Source organism: Lutra lutra, chromosome 1 (assembly GCF_902655055.1).
Source record: "Lutra lutra chromosome 1, mLutLut1.2, whole genome shotgun sequence".
NCBI lineage: Eukaryota > Metazoa > Chordata > Mammalia > Carnivora > Mustelidae > Lutra > Lutra lutra.
In genome coordinates this window covers 208,948,868-208,965,932 of record NC_062278.1, presented here as the reverse complement: position 1 = coordinate 208,965,932, position 17,065 = coordinate 208,948,868, and the positions used below count along the sequence as shown (strand labels likewise).

The following is a 17,065-nucleotide window of genomic DNA, read 5'->3' as shown; positions in this document are numbered from 1 at the left end:
ATACATCTCCCCTAGCTCAAGGAGGACCTAAATTTGGTCCTTAATATCAGCTCAAGTCCCTTCCTAGAAGGCTTCTGGTTTCCATGGCTGGGCAAGTAGCCGGGGGTGTGTGTGGCATCACCCGGGTCCTAGCTCCCCTTGGTGGCAAACTGTTCCCCACTCCTGGCTGGGAGGGCCCTGCCAGCTCTGGGGGGTTGACATGAACCTCTAACCCGGTCACCTCACCCTGATTTCCCCCACTGGGAACACACCCAGCATGTAGAAGTTTCTTGCACCTGCTCCAGGCTGCCCTGCTTTGACTTCTGCCACCCATGTGATCTTGGGGCATTCTGCAGTCCCTGTGAGCCTCATGTGTCATCATCTGTCTCATGGGAGGTGGGTGATGCCAGCCCATTTCTGGGGAAGCCTGAGGTTCGTTCCTGTAATTCCTGCCCAGGCTCTGCTCTCAGTCTGCCCAAGGCTCCCCATTGCCCTCTCCGCAAAACCAACTGTCCTCTAGGCCCCGCCCACCTCCCAACCTCATCTTCCCTACGTTCTCTTTTATTTTTTTTTTATTTATTTTTTAAAAGATTTTGTTTATTTGATAGAGAGAGAGAGATCACAAGTAGGCAGAGAGGCAGGCAGAGAGAGAGGGGGAAGCAGGCTCCCCGCTGAGCAGAGAGCCCGACATGGGGCTCGATCCCAGGACCCTGAGATCATGACCTGAGCCGAAGGCAGAGGCTCAACCCACTGAGTCACCCAGGTGCCCCCCACCACGTTCTCTTTTTTAGTTGTCTTTCTAGCCACATCAGCATCCCCATTTTCGGGCCTTTGCACATGCTGTCCTTACATGGAGCACCTTTTCCCCAGCCCTCCCCATGGCTGCCTCTTCCCTGGCACCAAGTTCTAGCTCACATGTTGCCTCCAGGAGAGATCCCCTGCTGTTTTCCTTCACTGGTGCCCTAGTCCCATCACCTCTTGTGTTGTCTCTGATCTCTGAGCCTACCTGAGGTCGCCTTGCTTATGTGCTTTCGTGTTTATCCCTACTGCCCAGGAATTGCATGTAAGCAGGCTCCCGTCTCCCTGCTCTGCTCCAGCTTCCTCTGAATGTTTTTGAATATACACCTAAATAATAAGGGGGTGGTTTAGAGGGAAGGCCTCTGCCCCCACAGCTCTAGTCCTCTCCCCCGACGAGCTCCTGGCCAGCCTTCCTACAGTTGCAGGCCTCTCTGGGGGAGGCAGGGCTCTAGCTTCTCCATCCTTTCCACCTTAGTCTGAAGGAACGGACTTCGTCAGTGAGCACGGCTCAGGGTCTGTTTGGAGGTCCCCAGAGTGGGTAGGCACAGAATTGAGGTTGGCCAAACCTGGCTTCCAGTCCCTGCTCTACCGCCTCAGGTGAACCTCAGCCTCCTCCCCTCCCCTGAAAACAGGGTAAGTGTGTTGCTATACAGGACCATAGCCCCTCTCTAAAGAGTGTTTGCCATCTCCGTTGATGACCTGGAAACCAGAGCTGAAGAGGAAACCCCTGCAGGGGAGGGGCCAGCACATTCAGGCTATGTCTCTACTGCTGTGCGCTCTTGGGTGAGTGGCGCAGCCTCTCTGAATCTCTGGGAGGCTGACTGTAACTGCCTTGACACCGGCTGGGTTTGGGTGACATCACTGTTGCATTCAGCAGGTACCCCTCCACCCAGGGAAGGACCCAGGGTCCTGGCTTATACACACAACTTTGAGAAGCAGGGCCTATGCACACCATTTCTCAGATAAGAAATAGGCTCACAGGCCTTTGAGGGGCCACAGTGGGATGAGAACCCAGCTTGGCCTGCCTCCATGCCCCTCCTCTCTTGCCAGCATTGCTAACCTGACCTTGGGCAAATGGCTCTCTGGCCTCCATTGATTAAGCCCTGTCACTCTGCCCAGGCCTGGCTCAGAGCCATCGTGTCAGATGATTTCAGGGATCCCCGAGACCTAGAGGAGACTGGGGGACAGAGAGACAGTGTCCTGCCTAGAGCCAGCCAGGCTGACATGGAAGAGCTGGGATCCCAGGCACCCTGGCCAGGCACAGCTGAAGTGCCCACAGTGGGGGTGTCAGTCGCTGGTGCCAAGGGGCATTACTGGCCATTGTTGGAAGGTGGCAGGGAGGTTGATCGGCGCCAGCATGCTGACAAGCAAAAGAAGCCAGAGCCCAGGCAGTGCCTTTGGCACTCTCAGAGGAGGCAGCCTGGTGCTGGGCTGCTGCCTGACCCTTGCCTCAGTTGGCACTGTCCCTGGGAGTACCGTGAGACCTTCCAGGAGCTTGCTGCCTCCCTCCCAGGACCTGGCAGGTGGGTGCTGTGGGTAGGGACTCCTGTAGCATGAATATCTCTCCCTCTTTGGGTGGCAAACCCCACCCATAGTTGGTCTATGTCCACATTCCATGAAGTGCTATTTACAGAAAGGGAAACAGGCCCCGAGAACAGTTTATCTATCACCAACACTCAAAAAGCGCTGGCTGTGGACCAGTGAAGTTGTGAGTGTTTTACTTCCATTCATCTCGTTAGTGCTGCCTTCAACCTGGAAGGTGGTTGGAGAAACTGAAGCAGAGAATTTGAGTCACTTGCTGAAGGTCTGGTGGCCAGCAAGTAAAAAACAGCAGGGATTCAAACCCAGCCTCTGGCCATTTCATCAAGGAACACTTGTAGTGTGAGGCTCAGTATTCTCATGGGCAAAGTGGGTGCTGTCCCCTCCCCCCACCATCTGGGAATTCCCCAGTAAGGATCTGACACCCATTAGGTGTTCAGCGGACCCCAATGTCCTCTGCTTGTCCAGAGAGCAGAATGGAGATCAGGGCCTGGAAGTTGGCTGGGAAGCAAACCACAGTAGGGAGGTATGGGAGAGAGGCCCAGGTGGGAATATCCTGAGTCAGATGGTGGCCTCAGGCTAGTGACATTGACAGTGTGAGCCTCAGTGTTTTCCCCGTCCTCCTTACCGTCCCCCTTACCGGCAGCCCTTTGAGATGTTGTGGATCAAGAACTAGGCAGGGGACTTGCCCAACCCTGAAAGGTGAACCCTTATTAAGGCCTAGCTTCAGGTTGCTCCCTCCCAGCATTCCCTGGTTCTGAACTTGATCTCCACCAACCCTAGCCAGCACCTAGGGGAAATAAGAGCCAGTATCTGGGAACATTTGTAACCCTTTCTGCCCTTGAGATTAGGAGAGTGCATTTGGTGAGTGAGAGAACTGGGTGGACTTGGGGGTGCCAGGGACACAGCGAAGCACTGGATGGCAGGTGTCTTCTCTAAACTGCTGGCATCTGTCTTCGAAGAATCCCATGAACTTCACCTCACAGAGAAGCTGAGGCTCATGGGCCAGATGGCCCTGCTGAGGGTCCAATGCTTTCACCAGAAGGTCAAGGCAAGGGCTGGGATATAAGTTCTCCCAGGGGAGCAGCCTCAAAGAGGAAAGATCAAGGTGTAGGAATCCCTGTCCTCTGAGGAAACTAATCCACAACCACCTTGCCCAAGGTTATGTCTTGGGCCTATGGCTGGACGTGGAATCGGCCCAGATGGCTCAGGGCCCTGGTGGCTCTTCTCTGACACTGCCTTACCCCACTTCCAAAGAGCAGGCTGCTCTAAATTCACCCTTAGATTCAGCCACCTGAAGCACTGTGGGCAAGGAGCTGGACCTCTCTGCACTCTGTTCCGTAAAATGGCCAGTGGTCGCTTTGACCTCATGAGATAGTGGTTAGGTTTCAGTTGATTCACAGAGGCTTATCCGGGAGGAGGCCGGATGGGGCTGTCATTGGATCCCGTAAACGAGAAAGCTTGAAATCAGACAAGTACAATACTTGCAGAAAGCCATAAAGCTCATGGGTAGGATTCCACCTGTTTCCGCGACTTCCAAAACCCCGGAGCTGCAGAGGACAAGCCTGAGTGACCTCAGAGAGTCTGCCTTCTCCTTGTAGTTGGCAGGGAAATAGCGGGGAGTGAAGGAATGTAAAATCATCCAGGAGTCTTGTCAGCAGCGATGGCCGGTGTTCACAGCCAGAGTTGGAGGTCCTGCCTCCGCGCTGCGAGGTCCGAGGGCCAGCCTCTTCGACACAGCCTCAGGGTACCCGGCCCGGGGCACCTGAGGCCACCTACCGCCGCCGCGCTCCCGGCCAAACTCTGCACCTTGCACTCTCCTGCCCTGTCGCAAGGCACACCGCCCACGGCCCCTGCGATCCGCCACAGGGCCTGCCTGTCTTCGGCGTCGCAGCCAATCCTCATCGCCCTCTAGGCTACGCCCTCCGTTCTTCTCGCGCCAACCGCGCCAGCCACTTCGGAGCCCTACCCTTGCCCCTCAGGGATTGGTCATTAGGGATGCTCGTCTTCTGCCAGAGCTCCAATCCTCGCCTACCGCCCCGCTCTCACCTCCAGCACCCTAGCACCCTGCAGGACCACCTCTGGGACCGAAAACCTTACCCAATAGTCCGCCTCTACCCATCAGTGACTGGCCTTGGGGGCTGCCCGTCTGTTTCATGACAACCAATCGTTGTCTTTCTCGACGCCGATTGGCCATCGTGCAGCCAATCGGAGCGTGGCGTGAACCCCTCCCGCCGCGCGCGCTTGGGAGGGGTGGTGCGCCAGGCGGAGCCGCGGTGGCCCGGAGGCGGTGGTGGCGGCGGCGGCTGTGAAGGCGACGCGTCCCAGCCGGTGAGGGGGAGCAGAGGGCCCGGGGTGACGCAGGCGTCCGGGGGCCCGCGCCCCTCGGGCCGAGCCAGGGCGAGGCACGGTCTTATCGTTGGTCCGGGGGGGTGGGGGCGGGCGAAACAGGGCGTGACAGCAGCGTCGCAGGGGTAGGGAGAGGTTAAAGCCCTCCGCCCCACACACACCCCGCGTCTGGTGCTCTTTGGGGGCCCTCCCAGCCGGATCTGAACCCTCACAGTCCGCGCACACCTGACACCATGTCCATTCTTGTTGACACCCCCCCCCCCATACATCTGAGACTGTCCACCTCGCTGACATCCCCCACACCTCTGGGGCCATGTCTCCAGGCGCTTGGCACAGTTGGATCTTCACACCCACACGCACTTGAGTCCGTATCCCCACTCATATTCTCCCTCACACACCTGCCACCGCCCCCGTCCTTATGGACACCCCCAGATCACCTAAAATCCTTCCTCTTGAAACCTCCACACCCAGATCCATGCACCCCCACCTCTGCCACTGAGCAGAGCCTTATGCCTGAGGCTGTGGTGCCCAACTCGTGGTCTCCCACTCACACCTGGGCCGGTTCATATCCCCTCACTGCTTTTGCTCACGTCCAGGTCTGTGCCCCTCTCTTGCTTCCTTCCTTCCTTCAGCCACTTGGGTTAGGGCCTTCAGGTAATCTCCCCCATCCCTCCACCTGCCCTGTGCAGTTTCCAGGCCTTCTCCATCACACACCCCAGTCTATGTGCCCACCTGTACTTTCTTAAATGTGCACCTGTATTTGTGCCCCTCTCTGTAATCCTTGAACCGCAACTCCCCTCACACCCAGGTGCCCCAACATTCACCCAAGCCTAGCAATCTCAGGATATCACCCTCCCCCACCCAAAAGAAGAGCCCACCCAGATGTTATCTTTTCTTTTTTGACAGTCTGTAATGTGATTTCCAGGCTTACAATAATCCCTTTGGCCACACAAACCCAGAATTATCTCCATTTTATCAGCAACAAACATAAAGAGACTTGAATTGGGGAGGCAGAGCCCATCCCTCCCTGAGCTTTGCTGACCCTTCTTTGTAGACCTTCCCCATTTTTGCCCATCTGTTGTGCTTTTCTCTGAGGGGTTGGTAGGGGAGGGGACCCCCACCTTCTCTGCAGCTGTTCCTCAGGAGTCATGACTTTGAGTCTGGAAAGACTGAGCTGGAAGGGGCGGCCCCTGATCGTTGCTGTAGCACGTGTCTCAGTGTCCTGGGCTGGGTGGGGGCGGGGACACTGCAGGAGCAGGACTTCAACACCTTGGCTGCCTCCAGCAGCTGGGTCGCCTGGGAGGGAGTTACAGGCTTCCGGCCTCTGACCCCAGCTCTTGCAGTCCGAAGCCCCTTGCTGACCCTCAAGAACTCCTTGGGCTCTTAAAGCCGATAAACCTAGAGAGTAGGGAAACACTCTTCAGAGTGAGGAGAGCTAATACTATAACCACTCTGAGCCAAACCATAAAACTTATGAGGTACTGGAAGTAATGATCTTTCTGGAACTGTGTAAGTTCCCTGGAGTATGATTTGCAAGCGTGCAGCATAGAAGGAGACAGTAGCTTTGTTGTGGAAAAGTCATAACATGGTGTGGTTTCCTGTGAAGTCTGTATAGTGCCTCACCCCCTCTGCCTCTCCTGGCAAAGATGGTGCCAGAATATGCCAGAGGGTCGTGTCACCTTCACCTTCAGAAACCGAAGCCAAGGGGGTTTTCTGTCCACATTCCAAAAGTGTCATTTAAAATGTTTGTGTTTATGTATGTGCATGTGTGTGTGTGTGTATATATGTAGATGTATACATTCATGTTTATATGTGCATATACACACGTTTTATATACTACAGATGTACTTATGTTACATATATACAAATGCAAATATATAAACTTGGACAAAGTAATTGATTTATATGGTTAAAAAAGATACAGAAGGATATACAGTGAAAACCAGGCGGATTTGTCTGCACCCTGTACCCTTCTGGAAGCATCCATTGTCAACTTGCCCTGTTTCCTACCAGAGATAATCTATGGCTTGTATATCCCCCACCTCTTTTAAACCCCTGATAGATTTACCTGAGATTCTTACCAAATGGGTGTGCCAGTTTTATAGCCAGTCGCTTGCCGATGACTGTTGAAGTTGTCACTCATATTTTCTCCTACAAGCTGCGCTGAAATGAATAGATGGACCCAGGCATGAGCAGATACGCAATGATTGTATGTGGGTTCCAGCCCAGATGCTTCTGAAACCTCCCTGTCTTCAGGGAGCTTCCTAGGAGAGGCCAGGCCAAAGGGCATGTCCATTGGAATGGGAATGTTCCTCCAGAGACTTTGTGCTGCCCTCAGTTTTCTCTCTGCTGTAAAACTGGATTGATTGTTCCCTCTCCTCAGCAGCCAGAACAATCAAGTGTCCTGGTTTCTCCAGTCTGATAGGTAAAGCGCCGCCCGACAGCTCCTTTTGAACGCCACTTCTGGGCTTTCTGTCCATCTCTTGGGTGTTGCCCGTGCAGTGGTGATTAAACATTATATCTGTATTCCTCTTCCCCAGTTGGACTAAAGTTCAATCCAAGGAATATTTGAGTCCCTCCTCTGTAGAGCTGTGGAGGAAACCTTGGGTTTGGTGGGGGGCCGGGTTGGGTGGGGCGGGGGGGGTCCGTCACTTGCAAGAGACAGACCTGGGCATTGGCCACAGTCCTGGGAGGGAAGATTTAAGATGTTGGCTGATACTAAGTTTTTGTTTTTACCTTTGGATCCAGCAGGAGAACTTGACTGTCAGATGAGATTGAGATAAGTCAGATGTTAAATCTTTTGGGGGAAGTTGTCAGCTGTTTCCCGCCGTTGGTGCCAGGTGGAGGGCATCATCAGACGGAGGCCAGGCCTTTTCCCACCTGTCGTCCTGTTTTTGTTCTTCGGTTTTGGCAATTAGACACTAGAGGAATGCTGAGATGATCAGAACTATTAGCTTGATTGGATTTCACCAACCAGCTCTTTTAAAAATGCGTTATATTTTCTCTTTGGAGTGCGAAATATTTCTTAATATCAAGTCCATAATGTGCGTGTGAAAAGAGAGTGTAAAGGACAACAAAGCTGACACTCAGCTGAAGAGGTAGAACATGGCCCCCAGCGGCCCCTCCCCGGTCACTGCGCTATTTTTAAAATGTGCTTGTCAACGTTTGTTTTCTTTCCTGAGTACCTTTTGCTGCAGCTGAGTGCTTGGATTCTAGGGTCGCAACAAAGGTCAGCAGAAGCCAGGTTTTCTGTCAGAGCTGTGTCAACAGGGAGGCCTGAGAGATCCAGGGAGGGGAGGAATGACCTCAGGGCCTTGGGCAGGACACCACCTGGTGCCAGGAGCATTGGCCTTAGACTCCTGTCATGTCAGCGGCTTGGGGCCGTTGTAACAGATTACCACAAACTGGGTGGCTTTAGACAAGAGGGAGTCATTCCGCCATAGTTGTGGAGGTCAGAAGGCCAAAATCAAGGTGTTGCCAGGTGCTAGAGATGGATGGTTGTCTCCTGAAATTCCTGTGTTGAAAGCTAATCCGAAAGTGATGGCTTTAGGAGGTGGGGCCTTGAGGAGGTGATTAGGTCGTGAGGGTGGAGCCCTGCTGAATGGGATCAGAGGCCTTACAAGCGGGCCCTTGCCCTTTCTGCTTGGTGAGGCACAGCGAGAAGCCATCTGTGGACCAGGGAGAGGGCTCTCACCAGACACGCAGTCTGCTCGCACCTTGATCATGGACTTCCCAGCCTCCAGAACTGTGAGACATATTGTCTGGAAGCCACCCAGGCTATGGTCTTCTGTCACCGGCCCCAACAGACTAAGACTGCAGGGTCGCTTCCTCCCAGGGGACCTGAGGGAGAATGTCACCAGGCCCCTCTCCTGGCTTGGTGGCTGTTGGTAGTCCTCGGGGCTTTGGCTTATAGCCACTTCAACCCAGTTTCTGCCCCCATCTTCACACACTGCTCTTCCCTTTGTGTTTTTCTTCTTACAAGGAAACCCATTGTGGGATTTAGGGCCCGCCATAATTTCAGTATGATCTCATCTCAATATCCTTAACTCATTTCACCTGCAGAGACCCTATTTCCAAATATGGTGACTTTCTGAGATTCTGGATGGCCATGAACTTGGTGGGGGGGCACCATTTAACCCCTCCGGCTGCAAAGCCAGAATTTCTGCCAGGATGTTATTCAAAGAAGTGCGTGTGTAGCTGCCTCTGCTGTTTCAGGCAAAACAGGGCTGGGCGGTTGAAGTGGGCAGCCCCTCACTCAATCTGCCTTCTTGCTGGAAGGTGGAGGCATCTGCCCAGAGCTAGCAAGGACACAGACAAGCGAACTTGTTGCATGTATGTTTTGCTCTTTGCCCGCCCTCAGCGTGTGTGTACTGGACTGTGAGCTTGGTCCTAGATCATCCCAGTCTGTAGAAGAGTCACCAAGGGGAGAACATAACAGGAGCCAAGATGGACGTGGGTCAGCCCGAATCCAGACCCCTGTCCCTTAGGCAAGTCACCGGTGGCACTCGTGTTTTATGCTGCTGTTAGACATGGGTGTCTTTAAGACGGCCGAAATGCCACCACGGTGCCCGGAGCCTGGGCTCCAAGAATGAATGAACTTGAAGCCTGACCATACCATTGTTCTACAGTCTGTAAATACCTGTGAGACAGGGACAGATGCAGAGGAGGCAGAAACACTGGGGCTCAGAAGGGTAGGGGACGGAGATGTGGATCCGTTCTCACCAAATGACCAGAGCTCTGTAATTGATGAGTTCTAGCAGAGGATTGGGTTGCTAACTCAGGGAGCAGAAGGTTCTCAGAGATCTGAAAGCCAGCAAGGAGTTAGCTAGATGGCAAAGCATTGCAACCAAAGGGAACAAGAGAGCCTGGGTATTTGGGAACACAAGGCAAAGAGTGTGAGAGGAGATTGAGGGACCTAGTCCATGGAGCCCGTAACAGGCACAGGAGGGAACTCACCGCGAGGCCACTGCCAACAAGGCACAGTCACCATACCTGAGCTCAGAGTCCTTAGCAGCCCAACCCGTGCCTCCCCAGCACAGGGGACCAGGACCGGGGCAGGAGGTAACAATACCTTGTGACCAGTTGCAAGCCTGCCTTGATGAAATGTGCCCATGAAGTGCTTCTGACAGATGTCATCACTGTTATTCCATCTCTAGGTCATGCGCCTTTGCCATGGGATGAGTGGAAAAAGAGAACATACATGTTTCCATTCAGTGTTAATTAGCCATGCTGACCCAAGTCCCATCCAGGATGCAGTATGTGTCCTTGCCGTAAGGGCAGGTTCCCAGGCCTCACTAAGGAGACCCCAAATTAAGCCTGAGGAGGAGCTCAGGAATCCCGTACAAGTGTCCTGGGGATTCTGGGACAGGTGTTCCTAGAACTCCCTGGAGTAGCCGCCCAGAGCTGGAGGAAGATCCTGTAGCTGAAGGAGGGGAGGGACGAGGCTGGCGGGCCCGGCTTCCAGCAGACTGGACAGGCAGACAGGACCCATTACTGGTCAGGCCTTAGGCTGGTCTAGCCTTGGGCTGGCAAGGGGACATGTGGGAGCCAGGCCTTGAAGAAGGGATAGGTTTGGGGGCTGTGAGCAGCCCCTTTGGCATGGAGCTCACGGGTCAAAGCCAAGTGTCAGCTAGCTCTGAATGTCAGTGTGGGAGATGGCGCCGCCCGTTGTGTGGGACAGGGGCGCCGGCATTGGCAGAGCACTTGGCTGGAACACGTGCTTCCTAAACCATTGTCATGTGGCGGGCAGCAGGGCCCTGCCAGCCAGCTTCTGTTTAACGCTTTGGGGAGATGAACCTGGAGAAAGCAGGGGTGGGGTGATGCTGGACACCAGGACCTGATGCTTAGCTCTTTCAGAGGCCCTGGCATGGGGGATGCAGGCTGAATGGTGAGATCTAGGAACTGGGGAGGCCTGCTCAGTAGGACCGGGTGGTGTGCAATGGGCTCCATCCCAGCTCCGTCTGACTCCTTAGTATAAGGCGGAATGATACTTACCCACACCCGTGACCCAGCTGACCAGCACTACCCCGGGAATAGAGTAACGGATGGAAACGGAGGCCTGGGGAGGTTTATTTATTTGTTTGACAGAGGAAGAAAGAGCACTAGTAGGCAGAGAGGCAGGCCCAGGGAGAGGGGGAAGCAGACTCCCCACTGAGCAGGGAGCCCGATGTGGGGCTCGATCCCAGGACCCTGGGATCATGACCTGAGCCGAAGGCAGACGCTTAACCGACTGAGCCACCCAGGCGCCCCCTGGGGAGGTTTAGTAACATGCCCAAAGTCACACGCCAGACCCCATCTTCCCACAACACCAGTGTGGTATGGCTGGGAACCTATATGGTCCTACTTGGGGAAGGATGTGGACAGGATAGAAGAGGTGCATTTCTGCTGCCCTGGGAAGGGTGCCCGAGGGGCCGGATGACAGACAGCAGAAGCCCCTGTTGGCAGGTATGTGCCTCTGACTGCTTGCTAAGCAAGGACCCTGAACACAGCCCCGGGCATTGCCTCCCACAGACCGCCCCCCCCAGCCCAGCCGGGGAAGCCAGTGGAAAGCAGCCCCGTCTCGTGCCACAGGGAACCACAGAGTGCTCAGCATAGGGCAGAGCAACTAAGTTCTGGGAGGTGAGGCCAGGACATTTAGGAAGGGCTTTGCAGGCTGCGGAGGAGTTTGCCAGGCACAGGGTGGGGAGAGTACAGCCAAAGCAAAACCTCGTATATCCAAACAATTAGTGACTTCAGCCAGCAAATAATTGAGTAGATAACAAGCACTGTGCTAGGCTCCCCACGGCGAAAACACAAGACTTTTTTGGGGATGAGGGCTTTCCACAGGTGTACCCTCTTATGAGAGGAGCATGAGCAGCGTTGAGTACCTTGGTTTGTTGTTGGTCATTCAAGTGCAGTTGGTAACAGGTGTCAGCAGCCCAGTGTTGAAAGGACCCAGGACAGTGATTGACAGGGGGATGTTCTGTGTCTTGCAGAGGCCAGTTTGTCTGGAAGACCCAAGTAGAAGGGAATGTAGCAGGGAGAGACAGGCAACAGCTGGTTGGGGCTGGGTCACCAGGGAACAGTCATTATGTAAGATGCTACCGCTCTCTCAACCGCAGAAGTTCATGCCCATTAACTGGAAAAGAAAACAGCCTTTATCAACAGCCAGAGAGGATGTTAATTGGCTTCTGTTTACTGAAAGATTACAGGATCCATTCCATGACTGCTTGTAAGCTCCATCAACTGGGAAGCTGCCCCCGCCCCCAACGTTTGCGCAAACATTTTCTTTGTCGCCTGGAGTGGCGCACCACGCACTCACCAAAAGGAATGGTGGCCCTGGCCAGGGAGCTGAGGGAGTCAGGCACACGTGTGTGTGCGTGCTCGTGTACCAGGATGGAGGCACATGTGGAGCTGCTGCGGGGGCGGGGGCGCTCACAGACTGGGCTGCTTAAGATCCCAGAGCCCCGGTTCCCATTTCCTAGACCATGCCATTCAGTATGTTAACTTGCAGAAGTGTACCCCCCACCCCCGTCCTGCTTTGCTGTGCTTTTTGATGGGTGGTAAGATTGCTTGAACAGAAATATGATGTGAAAAAATGAATTTTTGTTCACTGGGACTGGTCTGTGACTGCTACCTGCCCGTGGCATGTGGGGTGGAGGTGGCCCCATTGCACCTGACCCCTGGTTCTTAACCCCGCTGCTGGGGAAGACTCTGGCACCTGAACCCAGTTCATGGGTACCCTGTGTGTTCCAGAGAACACACGGGGGCCGGGCCCATTGGGGCCGTTGTCCACGGTTGGACACGCAGCACAGGGCTGGGAGAGTGTATGGGAAACACACAGGTCAGGGTTCTGGGAGGTGCTGGGGACAGAAACCCATCTCAAGCTGGCTGAACTGGAAGGGGAACTTTGTGGGTTCTGGCACCTTCCATGTTCTTTGATAGCTCCCAGGTTCTTCTGGCACCACTGGGCCCCAGGACAGCCCAGCTCGGCAGACATCCATCCCCTCCCTCCCTGAGCTTGGCTCTGTGTCAGCTGCCTTCAGGGCCTGCCTGCTTTGCTTTCCCTCCCGAGAAAAAGGGGACTTCTGACCCAGCGGCTCCCTCAACATTCCCAGTCTTTGGGTCTGGTGCTCCAAACTGAGGGTCACCTGGGTCACTCTGGAGTCAAGGGAAGGGTCAGCCCTCCCTTCTCCAAGGTGACAGAGGCAAAGTGGGTGGCTGCCCGCTGTGCTGTCTCCAAAAGGGGCCAGATAACCCCCTGCACATGTGGCCTGCCTCCCAGGAGCTTAGACATCTCCGGGCTTTTGGTCATTGCCAAAATCATCAGCAGGTGTTCTTTGCAGGTGAGGAGGAAGGTGAGCAAGAGTGAGCAGTGCGTGTCGTCCCTCTGGTGCCATTAGCGTCCCCTGGGAGTTGAGAACACAGTACTCGGGCTCACGGTCAGTTGACCTGGGAGAGGCTGCGCAGCTTGGGGGTTTTTCTTTTTTAATATTTAAACTTGTTTTAAGTTTCGTACAGTAAAGTGAGTAACTCCCGTGTCCAGCTCAAGGCATTTTCCATGTGTGTTCACATGTGGAACCGGATCGAGGTGCAGAGCGTTTCAAGCCCCCAGCTGGCTCCTCGCCGAACCTTCCCTGTCCCACCTCCCACAGCCAACCCCAGGGGGATCTTTATCACCGCTGATCCTTCATTGTCTGTGTTGGATCTTTCCGAATCGTGACCTAACACACATAACGTAAAACGTGCGGTCATCAGCTTTCCTTTGTGTGCAGTTCGTCGACAGTGCATTCTCCTTCGTGTGCACCCATCACTGCCATCCCTCTCCAGAGCTTTTCCGTCTTCCCACACTGAAACTCGGTGCCCATTAAACCCTGACTCCCCGCTCCCCTCCCTCAGCCCTGGCACCCACCGTCCTAGTTTCTGTCTCTATGAATGGGAGGACTCTAGAGACCTCTAAGTAGAATTAAATGTTTGTCCTTCTGTGACTCATTCATTTCACTTTGCACGATGTCCTCAAGGTTCATCCGCAGTGTGGCTCGTGTCAGAAGGTCCTTCCTCTTTACAGCTCAGTGACATGCCACTGTTCGGACAGATCACGTTGTGTGACTGTGTTTGGATTGTACTTAGACTCCGTCAGTGCTCAGTCTTTCGCGCTGGCTTCTCTCTCTCCACTGGTAGGTCCGAGGTTTGTCCGTCGTTGTGTGTGACAGCAGCTCGTCCTTTTCCATAGTGTGGCACCGGAGGCGTGTGACTGTGTTCACAGAAGGTGCTCGACATCCCCGTGAGACAGGCTGTACTAGCGTTCCGAGTCCCCAGATGCAGTCTCAGGGTCACCAGCACTGAGAGAGGTGCTAGGGGAGGCGTGTGGCGGTCATCTTGGCTGCAGTCTGGAGTTGTAAGCACCAGCAGGGGTGTTGTGGGGCGGGGGTGTTTGGCGTTCTCCCATAAGCAGAGCCTTCGATGGCCCACGTGCACTCAGCCTGAGCTGCCTCCAGCCTTGGGGAGTCCCCTTTCTCACTGCTCCGGCTACCCCGGGAAGCTCCTTCCACCACTCCCACCCTGCACATTCCTCAGGAAGCCTTCCCAGACCCCAGGACAGACCCTGTCCTGCATCTCTCCTGCCACAGAGCCCCACTCAGCAGCATCCCTGTGGGCCATCTGCCCACACTCCCCATGCCATCTCCCCTGCCCACCGTGGTGCCACCTCCCCAGGGTGTACACTCTGCAGGCACATGGTTCATCAGAATCAACCCCAGAGGGGTGTCAATATTGGACCAGAGCACGCCCTGGTCTCCCTTTCTAGGACTATCCCCCCGAGTGTCAGGACAGGAGGATTCTAGAAACTTCAGCCCCCAGTCACAGGCTCCCAGCCTGGCCAAGCCCTGGCCTGCCCAGCAGCACCATTCCAACTTGTCCAGGCTCCTCTTACTGGGAGCAGAGGAGTGAATTCCCTTCAGTGCCCCCTGTCCAGCCACTGGGTAACCCAGAGTGCCCTGTGGAAGGCTGAGGGGGGAGGTGTCCCAAAGCCGGAGGAGCATGGTGAGCGAGTGGGGTAGAGGGATGACGTGGGAGCAACGAGGACCAGGGAGATGAGCAGCGGAGCTGGGCCTCAGGCAGGAGCTTGCCCTGGTCCCTGCACCGCCCAGCCTCACCTCTGCGTCTGCTGAATCAGGCTCGGGCACATTCACACCTGTCCTCTAGCAACCTGGTCCAGCTCCTGCAGCTGCTGGGATCCTCTGGACTACCGCTTGTTATCTGCACAGTGTCCGGCCTCCCACTGCCCTCCTGCCCCCCACCCCCACCCCAAACCTGCCCCTCCACCTCCAGTGGGCAGAAGGGATCTCGGCCTGGGGCCAGCGTTGGAACAGCAGATCAGTAACAGAGCCTAAGTAGCTGTCCACAAGGTCATTGTGATCTGAATAAATGACTGAGGAAGTCGGTCAGTTGGGGAGAAGAGAGCACAGTCTGGTGTAAGAACTCCTAGTCACGGATGTGACTCTCCAGGAGGGGAGCTTAACTCCCCCCACTCCCCATGGGGCGCTGGTTCCAAAGAAAAGAGTCTGGAACAGGGTCACTCAGCAGGGGAACAGACGGCTGCAGACCCCACCTTGACCAAGAGGTCCAAGTCGGCCTCACCGGGATTAAGTCTGTGCTCTCAGGTATAATGTCATGAGAGGGGCTCCGCTCTCGTCACCGCCGAGATCTCCCAAGACCACACAACCCCAGGCTCATGGTGAGAAAACACCTCAGACAGATGAGCTCAGGGCGTGAGGAAGTGGGATTCTGGGGCAGAAGAGGGCAGCTGGGGGACTAACTAGCCAGACGGAACAAAGCCCGGAGTTGTGTGGACAGTCGTGTTGGAACAGGAGTTGTAATAGTCTCGCCGACCAGGCCATCCCGGGCCCCCTTCACGACCAGCACCTCAGGCCAGGCTCCCTCTTCATGGTCGCCCTTCTTGACTCTTCAGGCCTTGGCACTGGAGGGTCTCAAGAGGCCCCTGCTTCTTCTTTTTCTGTTTTATCAGATACCACCATGGGTCACTGTCCACTGCCCTTAATTGTCCGCCGCCGCCAGGGAACCAGAGCCTCGGAATCCCTGGGCGGTGTTTCACGTGAGGCCCCACGTCCGGAAGGTAGGGCAGCCGGGGTTCCTCCCAGTCAGACCTTCAGACCATGTTTCAGATGTCCGTGTTTCAGAATATGTTTCAAACGCCCAGCCTGCTGTGTGCCTCATGCATCTAGGTTGTGTCCAGGATATTAGGTTTTTTCGAATCATGCAAGGCCCAAGGTATCAGTTCCCAAACATGATTTCTGTGGGCTGCTTCTAGGCTTGTGGGAGCCAGCAGACCAGGGCTACCTTCCAAGTTCAAGACTAGAAGTTCTCAGGCCTTGGTCCCTTAGGGACCTCTTCCCATTCCTTCCTTCCGCCAGGTGCCAGCGCACAGCAGGGACTACTTACCCAGTGCCCCACCTTGTCTATCCCTGCGGGTGGCCTCGCCAGCCCTTGTCTGCCTCTTCCAGGCTCCCGTCCCAGGGACAGAGCCCTGGGCCCCTTGGCTTGCAGCCCAGGAACCCATGCTGTCCCTTTAGGTGCATGACACTTCTGTGAACAGGTTGTCCGAGGTCTGGGTACAAGTTGACCTCAGGGGACGCTTGAGGGAAGCTAGACCTTCACCCCACTTTCCCTGCCCTGCTGTTCCTTCAGGTTAAGCAAAGTCTTAAGGGGCACATGTTTCTCTAGGAGAACCATCAGGTCCTGGGGCTGTCCAGGGGTAAGGGCTCCAAGGAGAAGAATATGGCCATTTGACTTTGGATATATGCCATATGACTTTGGAATCCGGCGTCAGGGTTGGATTTCCCTATGCCCTTGGTCTGACCCAAGTTTTTCCGTGTCTCATCAGCAAGGTGGAGAGAGAAACCAGTGACCACGACACCCCTAATTGATGGTGGCAGCGGTTACCATCATAGTTGTCTCCAGCAGGGGAACTCCTGCTGCCTTAGTTTCCCCATCGGTAAAGCAGCACCCCTGTCGGTGGCGAAGGCTGGTCAGATTAAAGAGCACGGGAGCAAAGGGAGTTCCTAAAAACGCTGTCATGTCATCGTGTGTAGCGTCTGCCTTCACCCTGTTCTCAGCTCACGTGCAGAGCCACAGATGGGCCCTGGGTGAAGGCCTCAGCCTGAGGCCCCGCAGCTGAGACCTCCAGCACCCCATTCCCAAGAGAGACCAGGGTCAGGCTCTCCCCGCAAAGAACAGTGCTGGTCTCCCCACAAACTGGGAGCCCCAGTCCCTTGCACGGGGCTCCCGTGGCTGCCAGCGCCCTTCCCCAGCCCAACACACTAAGCCCCTGGCTCGGAGGCCCCAAGTGGACAAGGAGGAGCCAGATCAGCCCCCCAGCCCCTCAACAGCCACAGGCATCTGA

At 55.2% G+C, this 17,065-nt stretch overlaps 1 protein-coding gene across 2 annotated transcripts in view; it reads left to right on the top strand.

Moving 5' to 3' along the window:
- The first annotated feature begins 4,505 nt into the window (after positions 1-4,505).
- The window catches only part of SLC25A42 (solute carrier family 25 member 42), a 28,318-nt gene continuing 15,758 nt past the window's right edge, over positions 4,506-17,065 (top strand). The window contains exons 1-2 of one of the 2 annotated variants that reach the window (XM_047696623.1): positions 4,623-4,647; positions 11,640-11,736. In XM_047696623.1, coding sequence (XP_047552579.1) covers positions 11,735-11,736 — 2 coding nt within the window. In that variant the 5' untranslated portion in view covers positions 4,623-4,647; positions 11,640-11,734. Of the gene's footprint in view, positions 4,648-11,639; positions 11,737-17,065 lie in introns of both variants that reach the window. The other variant, XM_047696634.1, reaches the window with a different exon arrangement.